Here is a 19,256-nt window from a genome sequence, read left to right on the forward strand (position 1 = left end):
TTCGCTGCCTGAATCTGGTGCCAGATCATGCTAGTATGCTCTAAACACCCTGCAAAACCTGGTATTCCTGCCTTCTGCACCATGGTATCTATTAAGCTATTCCTTTCTAAGTAGCTAGCTGATCTCTGCGCTACTACAGAAAATCTTCCCTTCTACATTCAAGAGAGAAATCATCCGGAATTGGCTAAGGTCCACAGACTCCTTCTCCTTAGGAATGAGGACACCCCCTGCCCTACGCCATACTCTTCGGATAATTTGTTTCTCCCAAACTATTCTTAGCTGTTTCCACAAAAATTTAAGGATATCAGGTGCACTTTTAAAAACCTGGTAGGGGACTTCGTTAGGCCCTGGGGCCGAAGAAGCCTTTGCGCGCCTGATGACCTCCTGAACTTCATTCCACCTAGGTGTCCTGACATCCATCTCATGCTCTATCCCTCCTAATGGAGGGATATCCGGTGGGAAACCTACTATTCTATTCTTCTCTAAATCTGAATATGTATTTCTCAAATATTCTTCAACCTCTAGCTTTTCTGCTTTGAGCTGCCCTCCCTTTTCCTGGCTGAACAACCCTTTAACAAAAGGGTCCCTGAAAACACCTGTCCTTACATGTTCCTTCTTCCTCCTCTTTTTCCTGAGATGCTCTGCCCTTCTAAGAACTGCTAGCCTGCTTCTCAACTCCTCTTGCAACACATTAATTCCCTCCCTTTCTTCTTCTGTAGCCTTTTTCCACTGCTTTCTTAGCTGTCTCCTTTCCTTAACTAACTCCTCTATTTCTCTTTGCCGCCTAGACTTACCTGACTGTGCCCTCTCACTCCTCTTTCTCTCATGCACCCCGAACCTCTCTGCACCATATGAGTAAATTATATCTCCCATCTTTTCTAACCTTTCGATTGCATTTCCCCTAAGCCTGCTTAAGATTACTGACAAATCTCTATTAATTATCTCCCATTCTTTACTGTCATTTGCCCTAGGCCATCTAACTCTAACCTTTTGCTCCATGGTTCTCTCTCTGACTGGCATACTGACCTCAGTGTCACCTGCATCCTCTTTTACTACCCCCTCCTCCTTCTCCTCAGTGGCAGTGTTACTGATATCCTGTAAACTGTGGTTTTCTACCTGCCGCTGGACTTCATCTGACTGACTTCTTAGGAAGTACTGATGAATGCGACTACACTGCCCTTTCTTTGCCACGCACTTCTTCTTACCCTGATGAGTTCTGAGGCCTTTTATTGATGTTACTTTCTGCTAGCCACAAGGACAAACCTAAAGCATCTTGTTCTTGACTGTGCTACTTCTATCCTCATCCTAAAGTAAAATGTTGGCTGGTAATGTGAACAGCATGCATACATGGTAAATATGTTAAGTGTTATGTGCTGTGTTTATGATGAAAATACAAAAGTGGGTCACCTAAAAGTGAAATGTTCCAAATCCAAATTGCATAGAGACAGAGCGCAACGCGTCATAATCTGAAAGCCACGCCCCCAAAGGGGAAACGAGGCCTGCTTTCCCCTCACACTTTCTCCCTCCGTTTCCAGCCTGTTGAGTTTTCCCTGAGTCCAAATGCCGAAAAGTTGCTGTGTGGTGGGCTGCACGGCCAATAAAAACCCAGAGCTTATCTTTTATCAGCTGCCGAGCAGAAAAACAGAACCTTGTAGAAGACAAAAGTGGATACAGGCAATAAAATGTGAGGCTTCAACAGGGAAGAAATTGTGGGATCCTGACACTCGGTATGCCTATGTGTGCAGCAAACACTTTGTCAAACCCTCCAAATGTATTTTTTAGAGTAACGGTTAACTGTATTTATGTACAGTACAGGCCAAAAGTTTGGACACACTTTCTCATTCAATGCATTTTCTTTATTTTCATGACTATTTACATTGTAGATTCTCACTGAAGGCATCAAAACTATGAATGAACACATGTGGAGTTATGTACTTAACAAAAAAAGGTGAAATAACTGAAAACATGTTTTATATTCTAGTTTCTTCAAAATAGCCACCCTTTGCTCTGATTACTGCTTTGCACACTCTTGGCATTCTCACTCTTTTGGGCTGTACTGTATGTTAAGCTAAAGCATTGACAGTATTAATGCAACTTGTGTTATAATTGTGCCCAGTGCACTGTGATTCAAGCAGTCCATTCCAGCGGTCCACTCTAGCACTTCTCTCAATCTACCAGCATGTAGAGGCATGTCTCAAAACAACAACGTGTGCCGGTAGTAGGAGCAGGCTGAAGGCTGAGCATGCCGAAATGCTCATCTTCTTAAAAAAGAATCTCCACATCATGCTCGGACCACAGTAGGGGGAGAATGTGGAGACAGGGGAGTAGCGGTCGATTTAGTTAACTGACTGATTTCTGCTCATGTTTTTTCCAAGACTAGCAAGGTAAGGAGAAGGGACACTGAGGTAGACCGGCAATATTAAGCTTATCAATATATCGTTGCCTCTCTGGTAGGCATAGCGTGCTAAAATAATCCTTTGCCATCTTATTGTTAGCTAATTGATAGCTAGCTATAGCTAATAATCTTAGCTAGCTAGCTAGCAATTCAGTCGTGGAGACTTGAAGGCCTGGCTGTGGAGGCAGAATGATAGCGAACGAGCGAAGAAGCGGAGGGGAAAGCGGCCTCGTTTCTCCTTTGGGGACGTGGCTTTCAGATTATGATGCGTTGCGCTCTGTCTCTATTGCTGTCATTTACTGTACCTTGACCTCATATACTGGATGGAGCTGGACAGCTTTCAGTTGGAAGAGTAAGAAAGTTTCCAATGGACTGTTTTGGTTTGTTTCCTGGCTTCGACTGCATTGTTGTGGGCTTGTTTCATGGGCATTTTAATTTTGGTGAAAGACCTGTTCATATGTCAGTGTTTCCCACAGGACAGGAATCTATTTGTGGTGGTATATTAAAAATATTTTTCAATACTCATCTGTGTGAAGGAGTGAACATCCAACGTCAGAGTTAATTACTAACGAGCAGAACCTTGCGGCTGGGCTCCACCGGCTGCAAACGTAAGCGTCACGTCAGCGTAGCGTTGCGGCGTATTCATTTGGGCTCCACTGACTGCGTACGGAAGCGACACGTAGAGAAGCCAGCGGGGTTGTTTACCATTTGCTGAGCCGAGAGGCTGCATGTAGGCTGCATGAAATGTTAAAGCATTTTCCATCTAAGTTATTACATATATTTGAGTTATCTACAAGTTTACTGTACTGTCATCTACTCGCTTTCAAATGTCCGCCACGGACATTTACACAATGTCACGGATAAACATGGGTAAATGCTTGAAAAAAAATCATCACATATCACCTCTGATAATGGTTTATTCATTTAAAAACACATTGTGCTCGTTTAGCACACTATTTCATGTAGTTTTTATCTGCTGGAGGGTTGCATAGGGGAGCGTAGGGCAACAAAAATAGAAGAGCCGCATAAAATAGAGAGTTATCGCGTGACAGGCGGTGGTTGTCGCGCCGCTCCCGTTGCCGGTGGAGCCGCTGTAATTGATTAACGAGGGCGAGCTGCTACGGGACTCGCGCTGCAGTTAACACTACTAACAGCGTGAGTTAATGTCTCTGCACATGTTGACCTTTCAGCTATGTTAATACAGACACAGGCTAATATAACATGATGAGTTATAGTTGTTCGAACCACTTTTGGACTTGTTTGCCCACATATTTGTACTGAGAGGTCTTTGGATCCATTCTGCTACTACGTCTGCTTCTTCTTCTTCTGGCGGACCAGGTGCGTTAAGTGCGTCTTTACGATGCATACGGCCACCTAATGCACCGCTACATTCACAGACAGCGAGTCCCATTATAATGTGTTTATGAGCGAGGTTGAACAGGCAGCGCCAAAAGCAGAAAAATCTATATGTGGCAGAGATAATTTATTCGTGGCGCACCGCCACAGATAAATGAATGTATGGGAAACACTGTATGTTTCACATCTTCATAAACCATTTAAGTAGTGTCATATATACAGTCAGGTCCATAATTATTTGGACAATGATACAGTTGTCGTCATTTTGGCTCTGTACACCACCACAATGGGTTTTAAATGAAACAATGAATACCTGCTTAAAGTGCAGACTCTCAGCTTTCATTTAAGGCTTTTTTCAAAAATGTAGTATGAACCGTGTAGGAATTACAACCATTTCTTCACACAGTCCCCCGACTTTAAGGGCTCATAAGTATTTGGACAAACTAACATAATCATCAATTAAACAGTCAGTTTTAATACTTGGTTGCAAATCCTTTACAGTCAGTGACTGCCTTAAGAGTTGGACACATAGGCATCATCAGATGCTGGGTTTCTTCCCTGGTGATGCTCTGCCAGCACTTTACTGCAGCCGTCTGCACTTCCTGCTTGTGTTTTGGGTGTTTTGCCCTTAGTTTTGGCTTCAGCAAGAGAAACGCATGCTCAATTGGATTCAGGTCAGATGATATGACTTGGCCGTTGCAGAACATTCCACTTCTTTGCCTTAAAAATGTCTTTGGTTGCTTTTGCAGTATGCTTCAGGTCATTGTCCATCTGCACTGTGAAGCATCGTCCAATGAGTTTTGAAGCATTTGGTTGAATCTGAGCAGATAATGGTGCCCCAAACACTTCAGCTTTCATCCTGCTGCTCTTGTCAGCAGTCACATCATCAATAAATACAAGAGAACCAGTTCCACTGGCAGCCATACATGGCCATGACATAACAGTACCTCCACCATGCTTCACTGATGAGGTGGTGTGCTTTGGATCATGAGCAGTTCCTTCCCTTCTTCCTTCTCTTCTCTTCCCATCATTCTGGTAGTTGATCTTTGTTTTATCTGTCCATAGTATGCTGTTCCACAACTGTACAGGCTTTTTAGATGGTTTTTGACAAACTCTAATCTGGCCTTCCATTTTTAAGGCTAACCAATGGTTTGCATCTTGTGATAAACCCTCTGTATTTATTCTAGTGAAGTCTTGTCTTGCTTACAAGAGCATCAGGATGAAAGCTGAAGTGTTTGGGGCACCATTATCTGCTCAGATTCAATTAAATGCTTCAAAACTCATTGGATGATGCTTCACAGTGCAGATGGACAATGACCTGAAGCATATTGCAAAAGCAACCAAAGACATTTTTAAGGCAAAGAAATGGAATGTTCTGCAATGGCCAAGTCATATCATCTGACCTGAATCCAACTGAGCATGCGTTTCTCTTGCTGAAGCCAAAACTGAGGGCAAAACACCCAAAACACAAGCAGGAAGTGCAGACGGCTGCAGTAAAGGGCTGGCAGAGCATCACCAGGGAAGAAACCCAGCATCTGATGATGCCTATGTGTCCAACACTTCAGGCAGTCATTGACTGTAAAGGATTTGCAACCAAGTATTAAAACTGACTGTTTAATTGATGATTATGTTAGTTTGTCCAAATACTTATGAGCCCTTAAAGTCGGGGGACTGTGTGAAGAAATGGTTGTAATTCCTACACGGTTCATACTACATTTTTGAAAAAAGCCTTAAATGAAAGCTGAGAGTCTGCACTTTAAGCAGGTATTCATTGTTTCATTTAAAACCCATTGTGGTGGTGTACAGAGCCAAAATGACGACAACTGTATCATTGTCCAAATAATTATTCAATTCAATTCAATTCAATTTTATTTATAAAGCCCAATATCACAAATCACAATTTGCCTCACAGGGCTTTACAGCATACGACATCCCTCTGTCCTTAAGACCCTCACAGCGGATAAGGAAAAACTCCCCAAAAAAAAACCCTTTAACAGGGAAAAAAAACGGTAGAAACCTCAGGAAGAGCAACTGAGGAGGGATCCCTCTTCCAGGACGGACAGACGTGCAATAGATGTCGTACAGAACAGATCAGCATAATAAATTAACAGTAATCCATATGACACAATGAGAGAGAGAGAGAGAGAGAGAGAGAGAGATGCAGGTAATGACAGTAGCTTACAACAACATTAATGAAAGTAATAATATTATAGTTATAGTTCTGGCTACTGTGGTACAATATGTTGAAAGTATGTATTAATATCTGACAGTATACTTGTGTGACAATAGTCATATGTGTATAATAACAGTAGAAGTATGACTAATGACTAATGATGGCAGCAGCAGCAGGAGGCATCTAGCAGGACCACGGCAGCAGCACAACCACACACGTCACACTGTCCAGGCACCGCTGCGGTATGAGTTATTCTGAGAGACAGTGGAGCACAAAGGCTCCGGAGAAGAAGCCGAGTTAGTGACATCCAGAATGGCCGAGTTAGCAAGATGCAGTAATAGGATGAGAGTGAGAGAGAGAGAGAGAGAGAGAGAGAGAGAGGGAGCCCGGTGTATTATAGGGGGTCCTCCGGCAGACTAGGCCTAAGTCAGCCTAACTAGGGGCTGGTACAGGGCAAGCCTGAGCCAGCCCTAACTATAAGCTTTATCAAAGAGGAAAGTCTTAAGTCTAGTCTTAAATGTGGAGACGGTGTCTGCCTCCCGGACCGTAACAGGGAGATGATTCCACAGGAGAGGAGCCTGATAGCTGAAGGCTCTGGCTCCTGATCTACTTTTGGAGACTTTAGGGACCACGAGTAACCCTGCGTTCTCAGAGCGCAGTGTTCTGGTGGGATAATATGGCACTATGAGCTCTCTAAGATATGACGGAGCTTGACCATTTAGAGCTTTATAAGTTAACAGTAGGATTTTAAATTCAATTCTGGATTTTACAGGGAGCCAGTGCAGAGAAGCTAAAACAGGAGAAATATGATCTCGTTTCTTAGTTCCTGTTAGTACATGAGCTGCTGCATTCTGAATTAGCTGGAGAGTTTTTAAGGACTTACTAGAGCTACCTGATAATAGAGAGTTACAGTAATCCAGCCTTGAGGTAACAAAAGCGTGGACCAATTTTTCTGCATCTTTTCGGGTCAGGATAGGCCTAATTTTCACAATATTACGCAGATGAAAAAATGCAGTCCGTGAGGTTTGCTTTAAATGAGAATTAAAAGACAAATCTTGATCAAATATTACTCCGAGGTTTCTTACGGTAGTGCTAGAGGCCAGAGCAATGCCATCTGGAGAAACTATGTCATCAGATAAAGAGTCTCTGAGTTGTTTGGGGCCAAGAACAATAACTTCAGTTTTGTCTGAATTTAACATCAGGAAATTGGTGCTCATCCAATTTTTTATGTCTTTAAGGCAGTTATGGAGTTTAGTTAATTGATTACTTTCTTCTGGCTTCATCGATAAATACAACTGTGTATCATCCGCATAACAATGGAAATTTATAGAGTGATTTCTAATGATGTTACCTAAAGGAAGCATATATAGAGTAAACAGGATTGGTCCGAGCACAGAACCTTGCGGAACTCCAAAACAAACTTTGGTACGTAAGGATGATTCATTACGAACGTCAACAAATTGAAAACGATCAGATAAATAAGATTTAAACCAGCTTAGTGCTGAACCTTTTAGGCCAATTAAGTGATCCAGTCTCTGCAGTAGAATTTGATGGTCAATTGTGTCAAACGCCGCACTAAGATCTAATAAAACAAGAACAGAGACGAGTCCTTTGTCTGAAGCAATCAGAAGGTCATTTGTAATTTTAACTAGAGCTGTCTCAGTGCTATGATGCACTCTAAATCCTGACTGAAATTCCTCAAATAAATTATGGACCTGACTGTACATGAGCCATTTGAATTTGCATGAATACAGGTACTGTGGCACAATCACTGACTTGAAATATGACTTGGCTTCTTTTTTTGTCCAAACTGAGGACCTATTTCCTGTAGGGCTGGGCGGTATGACCTAAAATTTATATCACGGTATAAATCGAATCCCTTCACGGTAACGGTATATATCGCGGTATAAATTTAAGTGTAAAAGTTATAATAGAAGTGTTTCTGAATGGGTTTTGTAGCCCCTTAGCAAAGCTAAATTGATTAAAAAAAACAAAAAACCCAACAACAACAAAAGCAAAGATATAATGTATTTTTTAGAGCATTTATTGTGCAGAATGCAGATCTCAAAACTCAAAATTAAAACCCAGTACTCTATGGTGCAAAATGTCCCCTGGGATCTATATCAAAAGGTAATTTCCTTCTTTTAGCAAAATCCTAAATGACTGAGTTGTGTTTTTTCCACCTGGACCTTTATGCTCTGCCATTTCTCTTCTAATCATCACGCTGTAACCTGTGACAGGCTGCTATGATACCACAACTATCACACATTCACATATGGAGTTTTTTGTGGAGCTCCTAGCGTCACATAGGTTTACATTACCAAAGGTTTATGACAAACTCTCTTACCGAAAACCAACTCCCGTGTGCGCACGGCGAGAGAGGAGAGGGAGAGATGCTGTGCTGCTGCCAGAGGAGACACTGAATGAGTTCCCTCTGAGCGGTAAGTCGCTAAAAGAGTCTGAGAAGTCTGGGGCTGTTCATAAGACATTAACTCACTCACTCACAAGTTCTCCAGCAACACATGTTGCACGTGCTACGCTAAATCACGGACGTGAACCAGCTCCTCTTGCTCCGCTGTCTCTGTGCTCGCAGCCATTTTCACACTGAGGCAGGTGTGATGACGTCATCGATGATAGGACAGTAGAGCACAAATCTCTACCGTGGGCCAAATTTATATCATTTCTACCGTCTACCGCATATACCGTGCAGCCCTAATTTCCTGTAATTCCATTCAGGTTGCAAAGAAGTTGCCTCAACTAGCTCTGATCAGTCAGTGCGATGCAAAAAAAAATGGTTTCCAATTTTTTTGTTTTGTTTTGCGGCTGTTGAGCAATCCATTAAATTTTCTGTAAAATTCTCAACACAGGTTCAAATCTTAAGTGGCTGCTAATAATTTCTGTGATCAAAGTATATGTAAGTGATTGTTAGGATCTTTTGAAGTGTGGTTGTATGAGGTGCTTATCCATAGTCAATATCCTATTTTTTGAGTTCGGATTTTGCTTGCACCTGAATCTGATTGTTATTATATATTTGATATTTGTCTGTGCTGTAAACTGGCTATTAATGTTTATATCTGGCATACTTCAGATTTGTTTTGTGTTTATGTGACACTAGGCGTATTTACCCTCTGGTGTGAGAGCTGCGATGATGTTAATATTTAAGTAATATCCAATTTTTTCAGTTCGGATTTTGCTTGCAGCTGAATCTGATTGTTATTATATATTTGATATTTGTCTGTACTGTAATCTGGACATTAATGGCGTACTTCAGATTTGTTTTGTGTTTATGTGACACTGGGCGTATTTACCCTCCGGTACGTGACCGGTCATACTTCATGTAAGTTAAATTGAAATGTTTGCGTAATGTTTCACAATAAAAGTCAGGGACAGGCATATTGTCCATGGGCTTTTAATTTTATCAAAAGCATAATGCAGGAACAGACATTTAACAGAGTAAATAGAAGCAGATCAGAAAACAAGGAGGTTTTATACTAAATTATGAGCAAATATACTTATTGAACAGAGGGAAATAGAAATAAACGCCTCTCTCGAATATAAGCCTGCTTCCAATTAGGCTTGTCGCGAAATTAAAAGGGGGACGGTAACTTTTCCAGCCGTGATTAATTGCCATATTCATGCGTGTTTGTTTTCCGTGTCTCTCTCCACCAAAGAGACTGGACGACAAGAGTGTTCACTGCCATGCATCGTCTGGCAGCCAGGTGAGTTGGTTCATTGGCGTAATGAACGGAAGGAAAGCTCTTGTCACCGAGTGTCTTTGTCTCTGTGGGGGAGGTGGGGCTATTGGCTACACACACAGACACAGTGCAATCTTTGTGGGGGGGGAGACTAGGCGGAGGGAAAAAAAAAACAGTTAAGCGTAAGAGAAAGACATGGAACTTGTTCCTAAACCAAATGCCATGGCCCCTGTGTGGGAGTATTTTGGATTTAAACTAAATGACAGAGGGGAGCCCAGTAATTTGGACGAGCCGGTGTGCCGGGTTTGTTCTAAAACCATCTCAACAAAAAGAGTGAATATGACCAACTTAACTGCACACCTGAGAGTGAGAGACTGAGAGTCTATTTTTTTGTATTTATTTATTTTGATATTTTTACGTGATATTTAGGATAATTAAATTTTCTTTTTTGCATTCCTACATATTCTTGTTAAATAAATGTTTATTTCTCTTTAACTTGCATCAGTATGCCTTTATTATCATTATATAAGTTTAAAAAATGGTCTAAAACAGCAAAATTACAACAATAATGAAAAATGGTCGTAAAAGCATAATATTACGCAATATTATCACTTATCGCAATAATTTCTGATGCAGTTAATCGCCCAGCAAAATTTGTTGTTGTGACAGGCCTACTTCCAATAAAGGCCTGGTACCCTCTGCAGTTGAGGTAAATAAAGGCCCCGGCCACTATTAGAGAAAATACATATATTTATATTTATATGTGTGTATGTGTGTGTGTGTGTGTGTGTGTGCACACATTATATGGATACATGAAACTATAAACCAAGATGTGACTGGTTATGATCAGAGTATACTGCCTGGACATGTATTTTTAAAGGTCAACTGATACTAAAGCATAAGACTTAACAGGTACATTACACTACAGAACATCATTGTGACTTGCAAATACCATTAGTATATGAACTGGAGAGCTGTTAGTGTGTTTCCAGCTCACACTGAATTAATCCTTACATTTAAAGGTGCCACGGCAACAGATCAACTTTGTTCTAACTGCTAACAACTGACTGTTGGGATTCACTGGACCACAGAGCATTTGTCATTTGTTCAAATCTAAACTGGACATGTGAAGGCTTGTCCTCTCTGGGTCTTGTCATTTGAAATGGTGGCAGAGACTGCATGCTCTTTTTCTTCAAACAAAGGCAGCCATCTCCACAGGATGCCTCACTGTCACACCTAAATGAGAGACCAGTCGCCAAACTTGATTGGACAGTACTTTCACAGTGATATGTGACTCTGTGATGTCACCAAGCAAACTTTAGTTTAAATTCTGCTCTCTTCACTCTCTGTGCTCTTTCTACTGAGCTGCTGACAGGCTCAGACGCTCTTGCCCCTGAACCATTGAAGGGGGCAGTTGCTCTACAGACTCTCTGCCCCGGCTCCTTCTCCGGAGTGGCTGACCGGCTCTTGCTCAGACTCTTGCTTGCCTGCTCCTAAACCTGCAGACCACCACCAGGAGAGCCTGCTACGCCCTTACCCTGTTTTCTTCTCTACATGCAAGAGCATGTAGAGGAGAGAAGTTAGTGTGCCAAACACAGTTAGTGTGCCAAACACAAGGTTTGCAACTAACTTTCCAGCAACAAGGAGAGCCAAGTTGAGTTAGTACCAGCGTCTTAACTCTGCAAGGACACAGAGCGACCAGTGTCCTCGTATCTGCACCTTCCTAACAAGGACACAGCAAAGACCGCTTCTGGAACCACAGCCCTTTCCAGCCTTGATTTGCCAGCTAACAAAAGCAGCATGCTACAAAGAAAATCTTCCCTCCATCCATTCAAGAATTGGTAGTGTAACAACTGGGCATAGCATTATTGCATTTGTACAGGCTAAACAAGATTGTTTAACTTTCTCAATTGTGATTTAATGCTGTTTATTGAGTTATTTTTGTGATTGTTTGCAGTTAGGTTATGTTAGTTGGCTTCACCAAAGCTAAGGGATGTAAATTTGCTAATGCGCTTCACGGACAGTCTTGCATGCAACTTAACATCCTCTTTACTAACCCAGACCCATTGCAGCAAATAACAGATACACAAATTGGCTTTCAACATAGCTACACCCAAAGAGGCATATCAAAGTTACAGCTTCTAATCCTTTGTCTTTGTCCTGACCACCACCAGGCCAGACGGCCCTTTGTTTCACACACCCACCTTTTGTCTCTCTCTCTCACATACACACACGCACACCCACACACACCCGTGCTTATATATTGTTAGTTAGGATTTGTGTGTTTTGTTGCTTTGCTTTCGTGATGAATAGATATATTTGGAATGATAACTGCTGTCTGTTTAATATTGCACAAGGTTGAATGAATAGTCATACTGTGCTATGTAAAGAACTCCAAAATCCTTCAGCCTTTATTATCAATGTGTTAATTTTGGTTATAGTTATAAATTTAACTATTAATCAAAGTTCCAAACTGATTGTGAATTTATGGGACTGATATCATTGACTGGCTATAATTTTTCCCTTTTGGGGAATGATGCCCCGCGAGGTGATTTAATGTAAATTAGGTCACATTATTTAACATAATTAATAATGATGAATAATTATTAATTATTTCCCATAGCCATTTTGATACTTTAATCTGTAGGAGGTCAAGCCCGCCTTGATGAGGCATAGATCCCACACTGTTGACCGGAAGCTTCAAGCTCACAGCAAAAACATCAACACTTCCAGCTGAGACAAGCCAGGACCTTCAAAATAGAAGCTCCTTTGATTGATTTAATTAAAAGTATACTGTCTTTAACTTTATCATAACAGTATTTTATTTAACTTTATTATAACAGTATTCTATTTAACTTTATTGTAACTGTGGTTCATTTAATAATTTGGTATTTTAGTAGTCCACAGTACTTTAGAGGAGATTTTGAAATAGCACAATATACATTGTGTATTGCAATATGTCCTAAAATGTCACAATGTTATTTTTAAGTCATATTGCCCAGCCCTAGGTAATACAATAATTTTCAGGTCTTTAATTTACTGTATTAGCCAACAGACATTCTTATCTTATCTACAAATGGAATAATCAAGAAATATACAATATCTATATATTTCATATTTTGACACTGCATTATAACATTACATCGACTGTGCAGGTTTTGTCCACATGACACTCTCTAGTCTTACATGGGAAGAATACAGAGTTCATGTCTTACTGTCCAGTGGCTTGACTTGACTCTCTTCTTGTCCCTGTTGTCCCTGCAGGTATGTGAAGGTCCCGATGGGAAACATGGGCGTGTTTGACCCCACTGAGATCCACAACAGAGGTCAGCTCAAGTCCCACATGAAGGAGGCCATGATTAAACTGGGTTACCACCTGCTCTGCTTCTTCATTTATTTGTATAGGTGAGAGCAACAGCACCTACAGACACACTAACCTTTAGTGACATGTTCAAGGCTGTCAACAATTAGCTGAAGGCTGAATGAAGTGTCTGTCCATGATCAGTTCTGTATTAATACTTATATTTCCGTCCTGTGTTTCCAGCATGATCCTTGCCCTGATCAACGACTGAAGCACCCAGCAAGCTGCCGCATCCATACTCCTGGCTTTGCTGTTTCCCCCCTCACATTCTGCTCCTGTACTATATGCATAAAGTTTATCACTGTGGTCTTACTCAGGTCCGCACTCTTATGTGTGTCGTCAGAATCTGAGTTTTGACTTTTATACAATATTAAGGTTAATATTTAACCACTTCACACTTCAGTACCATCATGACAAAATCTCCTACAGCAACTGCTGTGTTTCATTCTGAAGGGGATAAATAATGAGTTTTCTTAAAACCTCTATCTGCAACAGTGAATGATTATAAGATCGGCATAGTGGCTTTAAAAAATACCAGACATTGTCACAGTAACATGAATGAGTAGGCTTCATAGAGCAGAGCGAAACAGAACTAGCCAGTGAAGATGATATATATTACCAACTACACTGTCTGTCTGGATGGAATTCTTTTCCACCAATGCCAAAGTAGGAAAATAGTGCCAATAGTGTTTTAACTCTTGCAATGCATGTCTTGTTGTGTCACTTTAGCCTTATATTGTGCAGCTAAATATTATTGCTTTGCCATTTCTCAAAATCCCCAAGGCCTTTGGTTTCGGGCCCTCTAGAAGATTTTTCAGCCTCTGTACAACTACAGAGGCTCAGAAATCTTTGTAGCAGTAAGTAGTTAGTTATAGCAGCAGCGTACACAGTGGAGCCCTAAAACTGAGGACACAGGCAGGAAAGCACTGGAGACACTGGAGTGAATCAACAGTGACCACTTAACAACCTGATGTCCTCCGCTGTAGCTCCAGTTTTCTGTTGTTAGCTGACTGGAGTGGAACCTGCTGTGGTCATCTGCTGCTGTAGCTGGTTCCATGTACTGTGAGATGCTCCTCTGCATAGCAGTGTTGTAATACATGGTTATTTGAGTTATTGTCACCTTCTGTCAGCTTGATCCAGTCTGAACAGTCTCCTCTGAGCGCTCTCATTAATAAGTATTCAGCCTACAGAACTGCCACTCACTGTTAACACATTCTCTGACCTCTACACACTGTTGTGGTGAAAATTGAGATCAGCAAACTAATCACAACTGAACCTCTTGACCATATCCGTGTGCCTTTATGCATTGACTTCCTGGCACATGATTTGTTGTTGAGATGTTTGCATTAAAGATATACTATGCAGGATTTTCCATAAAACAATATGTAGACTCCATTGTTTCCAGCAGAATTACAACCTATGTGTAGCGTTAGCTGACGACAGGTAACAGTTTGTGGAGGTCTGATTCATCGGGGGGGGGGGGGGGGCAAATCGATCAGTCGATCCGATCAGATCGATGCATGAGAGGAGCAGCTGTTTGTGAGTGAAAGCTAAAGTTAGACCCAGAGCAATGAACAGTTCAGTTGCCTTTGAATTAGCTTAACGTTCTGCTGCTCCGTCTGTGACCAGACTATGCTCTGAGTAAGCAAAGGATATATATATTCCAACAGCACTCCTAATGAACAGTTCAGCTCCAAAAATAAGAAATCAATATGTGGGAGCAGATGCTTTAATCGTGGTGGGCAGACACTAATAAATGAAAATGTTGGAAACCGTGGACTCACGAAAAAATCCTCTCAATCATCACTTCTGACCCACTAGAAGTGTTTAGAGGTATATTTATCTGCAGAGACGTTTGCCACCTTCTTATTTTCTTTTTCCGGGATGTTTATTGGTCTGTACCCCCACAACACTCAGGTGAGGTCAGGGCTTTACAAAAATGTAGTGACCAGGTGCCAGGCTGAAAGCAGCAGGTATCCAAGAGACACAGAGACAAAACAACAACAACACAAATATAGTGAGGCAAACCACAAACAAGAGGGCATCTGGGATTGACTTTTAGTGTCACTTTTGCTGGTGAGTGTGTTTACAAAAAGTAACCAACAATCCTGCATAGCATACCTCCAACGCCTGCGTGCCTAATAAAGTGGCCACTGAGTGTACATTCTGATTATTTTGTGTTGTGGCAGAGTACTAAGCTCAGCTGCTGGCCTTTTACTAAAGATGACATTAAGCAGCTGTGCATCACTTCCTGCTCAGAACTTCAGAATTCAGTGATGTGTAACTTAGCTCTGAGATCACATGCAGCTCCATATTTGGCTCCTTCCAGCAGTGTATGTACCTGCTGGATGGACAGTTTGAGACATGGTGGGGTGTTGTTTTAGGTGTGTGATTGAGCTTTTTATTGGCAGAAGCAGACTCGCACCATTTCTTGATCTGCAGTCTGCTGTCACCTGTAGTTTTGCTAAGTGTCTGGCACCATTACTCCAAAGTTCCAGGTTCCTGACTGTTCAGCTGACTCAGAATGTTGAACTGGGGGACAGTTAGAGCATTCTGATTGGCCGTTTAATCATCAGGTTTCCCTTTTTTCCCCCACTTGTGCCATTTCTTGTTTCTATCCTCAGTAAATACTTTAGTGCCATTTGGTGAAAGTGATGTGTACAAGATGTTCCCTCTCATACAGACACAGTAAAGACAGATAGGTGGCAGATCAAGTGAAATCCAACATCAACAACAAAGTGATTTACAGTAAAAATGATTAAAAAAACCTAAAAGTGAAAACAAGATAAAATAAATGAAACTTATACAGCTGCAAGAAGCTATTCCAGCCAACACAGACTGTTAGAAGTCAAAAGCTTTTGATGTGGAATGTTCCAATCCAATGTGGTGAAAACTTTAAAAAAGCAGTGAAATCTCCCTTTTTTTTTTTTTTTTTTTGCAAATAGAATAAAGGTTTCAGAGGTCAGTAATATAAAAATGCAACAGTAAAATGATACTGCATGATGTCCACTGAGAGATTGTACTGTAGTATGAAAAAGCAATAAGACTATGAATTAGTTTAACATGGCTAATTTTGTGCCAGGCTAGCGCACATGTTGGGAACTAGTGGTGCACCCCATTAAGCGATTTTAAAATAATTTTACAACATGTGGTTCATCATTATTATTTAACATATCCTGCAAATTTTGTAATAATTGTACAAACTATTTCTGATTGACAGTCTGATTTGTGTTATGCCATGCCAGTTTTTTCCACTTGTAGTGCCCCCTAGTGGTCGATTGGAATGAGACTGTCATGGTATGTTTCAGGTACTTATTTTAAAGATTGATCCAATGGTTGTGGGGTTTGGTTAATTAATGAGCTGAGCCATGCCCCTCCTTAAGATCATTGGTCAGATATATCAACAAGCTTTTGATAAGCTTGTTCCAGTAATGATCCACAGAACATTTTGAGCATTCAGACCTGGTTTGGAGGACATGTCAAACGTGTTTTTCAAAAAAATTAAAAATGGCAAAAGTCATTGGACTTATGGCACTGGGGGTGTGACCTTTCCAAAAGAAAGCCTATTTTTTTGGCTTTGCCTTTATTGGAAAGGACAAGTTAAACATGAATGGAGGAGAGAAAAGGGATGACATGCAGCAAAGGGCCGTGAGCTGGGATCAAGCCTGTGGGCGTTGCGGCAACAACATTACCTTTTATACATGGAACACCCACCCTACCTACTGAGCCACTGGGCGCCCCCAAAATGTAATTTTTGGGCCTTATTTACAGCACTCCCATCAGGCTAATTAGGGTCATACTTGTTGGGCAGCATTTCCACACAACTTCCAATCACTGGTGAAAATTTTGATGTGTTTACAATGTACCATCACATGGGACTTTGTGAAAACATTTCTGAAGAAGAGTAAGTATAACAATAAACCACCACAAAACAATAATTACAACAAATAGCATCATTTAAGACAAAGCCAGAGGATAAAAGTGAGTTTTAAGAAGAACTTTAAAAGAGGACACCTCATTAGTAAGTGTAAAGTGTATTAGACAGTGCTGTCCACCTTGTACCTCCAAACATGCTGCTCCAGACTCTCCCATAGGTGTTCAGTTCTGCTGACTGTGAAAGACATACCCATTGATTCCCATCATTTTCATCCTTTGTCTTTGTCACCTATCTATCTGTGCACATTTACAGCCACCTGCTGTTGGATGTAGTCTCTGTGCTGATATTATGTGTTCTGGCTTACTTGCTCTCCCATGCTGTTGTTGCTCCTTCATTTTTCTGAGCTCCCCTAATTAACATCATATTTGGTCAAAGTATCAAAAGTTTTCAAAATGAGAAGTTGAAATCAGAGGTTTGTGATGGTATTGAAGTGTAATGAAAACTCTGTTATTGTGCACCACTGATCATCAGATGGTGGATCACTGAGCCTGTTCTGAGACACTTTATGCATACAGTACCTGCCAAACTTCCAGTATCACACTCCATCCCTGATCACCAACCACAACTCAGCCTCCACACACACACCAACTTAAATACAGTCATATCTGCGTGAATATGTGTGTGTATTCATCAAACACATCACTAAATGTGACAGTGAGGTGCAGTCTGTGGGGCTGCACAGTGAGGAAATGACAATCACTAATCCACACACACATCAGTCCTGTGTCTGTGCTAGAAGGGTGTAGCCTCACAGAGCTGGATGTTGTCTGACCTTGGGGGGGGGGGGGCACAAAGTTGATGAAACACGCCTCCGTCTAAAAAGAGATTATTTATCTGAGTAATTGCTGTATTATTACTGTATGAGTGGCAGTTTCAATTTGAACAAATGGATTTGACCTATCATGCACTGATGATGTGTTTACTGAACAACCTTTGCATTGAGCATACACTGTATGTTAAAGTCTATCATTCCCTGTTTGAAAAAAGCCTGGATCAGCAGGTGTCTCAGCTTTCCCCTGGGGCGACAGATGTGTGCATGCATTCCTCTTTATTTGGTAAAGTGCATAGACAGCAATCATAACTGTTCAGTACATTCATACCTGTCTGTATTATGAAGGGCCTCTTGTGTTAGCCACATGTGCAGGTATTCTGGAGCCATTTCTCTCTTCACTTGGGGTGAAAAGAGCACTGAGCAAGTTCATATCTCATTCACAGTGAACTGTCTAATGCAGTGTCTGTTTTGGGGGAAATGTGGTGTTTCATAAATAAAAATTTAAGACAAGTTGTCTGTCTGAATCCTTTCAGTTTATTCTTCCCATTCGGCATTCAGATTCAATCCATTTTTTGTCAACTATTTAATCATTTTAGACATTTTGTCACTATTTGTCCTCAGCAGTCTCCTAATCTAATTAGTTAGTTTCTGGAAGTTCTTTCACTTTTAACTGTGAAGAAAATGCTTAAGAGCCTCTGGCTGTACTAGTGGATTATAGAAGTGAAATACTAAGAACCTCCTTATGTTAGCTTGTTAAAATCTAAAAAGTACAACACTAAAACAAACCCTAACACATTTTCATTAATTGAAGTTAATTTTATAAGAACTTAGTATTTTATTACACTCTGGTGAGGAGTCTATGGAGCCCTAAGAGGCAAGGTGAAAACATTTTTTTTTCTGCAGGCAATGTTGTCCAAAACAGTTTATCTCCTATGTACAACATATTGTGTCATAGGTAGGAGATATTATCTCTACGTAGGAGATACACCCTAAGGCTTAGTTTTGCTGTTTTGAGTGAGAAAGCTGTGCAGAATGAAGCTTAGTGCACAACACAGAAGGCACTGACAGTTTAGCCAAATGCAGAATAAACAAAAGGTTTTACCTTCTCAGGTGAGCAACTGCTTCTTTCCACAGTAAAACAAAATGGAACTGTGCTGTGGGAGCAGCAGGATTCTGTGTGATGTGCACTGGAACATAGGTGATGCTGATGCATCACCTATATTCCAGTGCGCACAAACACATTTGCAGCTACCCAAATCCTCATGTGGGCAGGAGAAACAGCTTTTTGCTGCTTGTATCTTGTATGAACTCTTTTGGCTCTTCTTCATAAAAATCTGATATCATGACAGCGCTAATCTCATACTATAAGACAATATCTTAAAGTCTGTATCCCAGCTGGCACTCACACTTTGGTTTCTTTTATATTTGTAGTTCATTCTTTCCTCATTTAGCTTATCTTAATTACATCTCACATTACAAACAAATAAATGACAACACATTGGATTTTGTTTCATACATCATACTCATTTTATTTTACAGTTTTGACAGTACATTAGTTTCTATTTGT

The 19,256-nt window shown here is 40.9% G+C and overlaps 1 protein-coding gene across 1 annotated transcript in view; it reads left to right on the forward strand.

Moving 5' to 3' along the window:
• Nucleotides 1-15,775, forward strand: part of cnih4 (cornichon family member 4) — a 38,948-nt gene extending 23,173 nt beyond the window's left edge. The window contains exons 4-5 of the mRNA XM_033638944.2: nucleotides 12,884-13,024; nucleotides 13,164-15,775. Of these exons, the coding sequence (XP_033494835.1) occupies nucleotides 12,884-13,024; nucleotides 13,164-13,191 (169 nt within the window). The 3' untranslated portion in view covers nucleotides 13,192-15,775. The remainder of the gene's footprint in view (nucleotides 1-12,883; nucleotides 13,025-13,163) is intronic.
• Nucleotides 15,776-19,256: the final 3,481 nt, after the last annotated feature.

Source organism: Epinephelus lanceolatus, chromosome 10 (genome assembly GCF_041903045.1).
Source record: "Epinephelus lanceolatus isolate andai-2023 chromosome 10, ASM4190304v1, whole genome shotgun sequence".
Taxonomy (NCBI): domain Eukaryota; kingdom Metazoa; phylum Chordata; class Actinopteri; order Perciformes; family Serranidae; genus Epinephelus; species Epinephelus lanceolatus.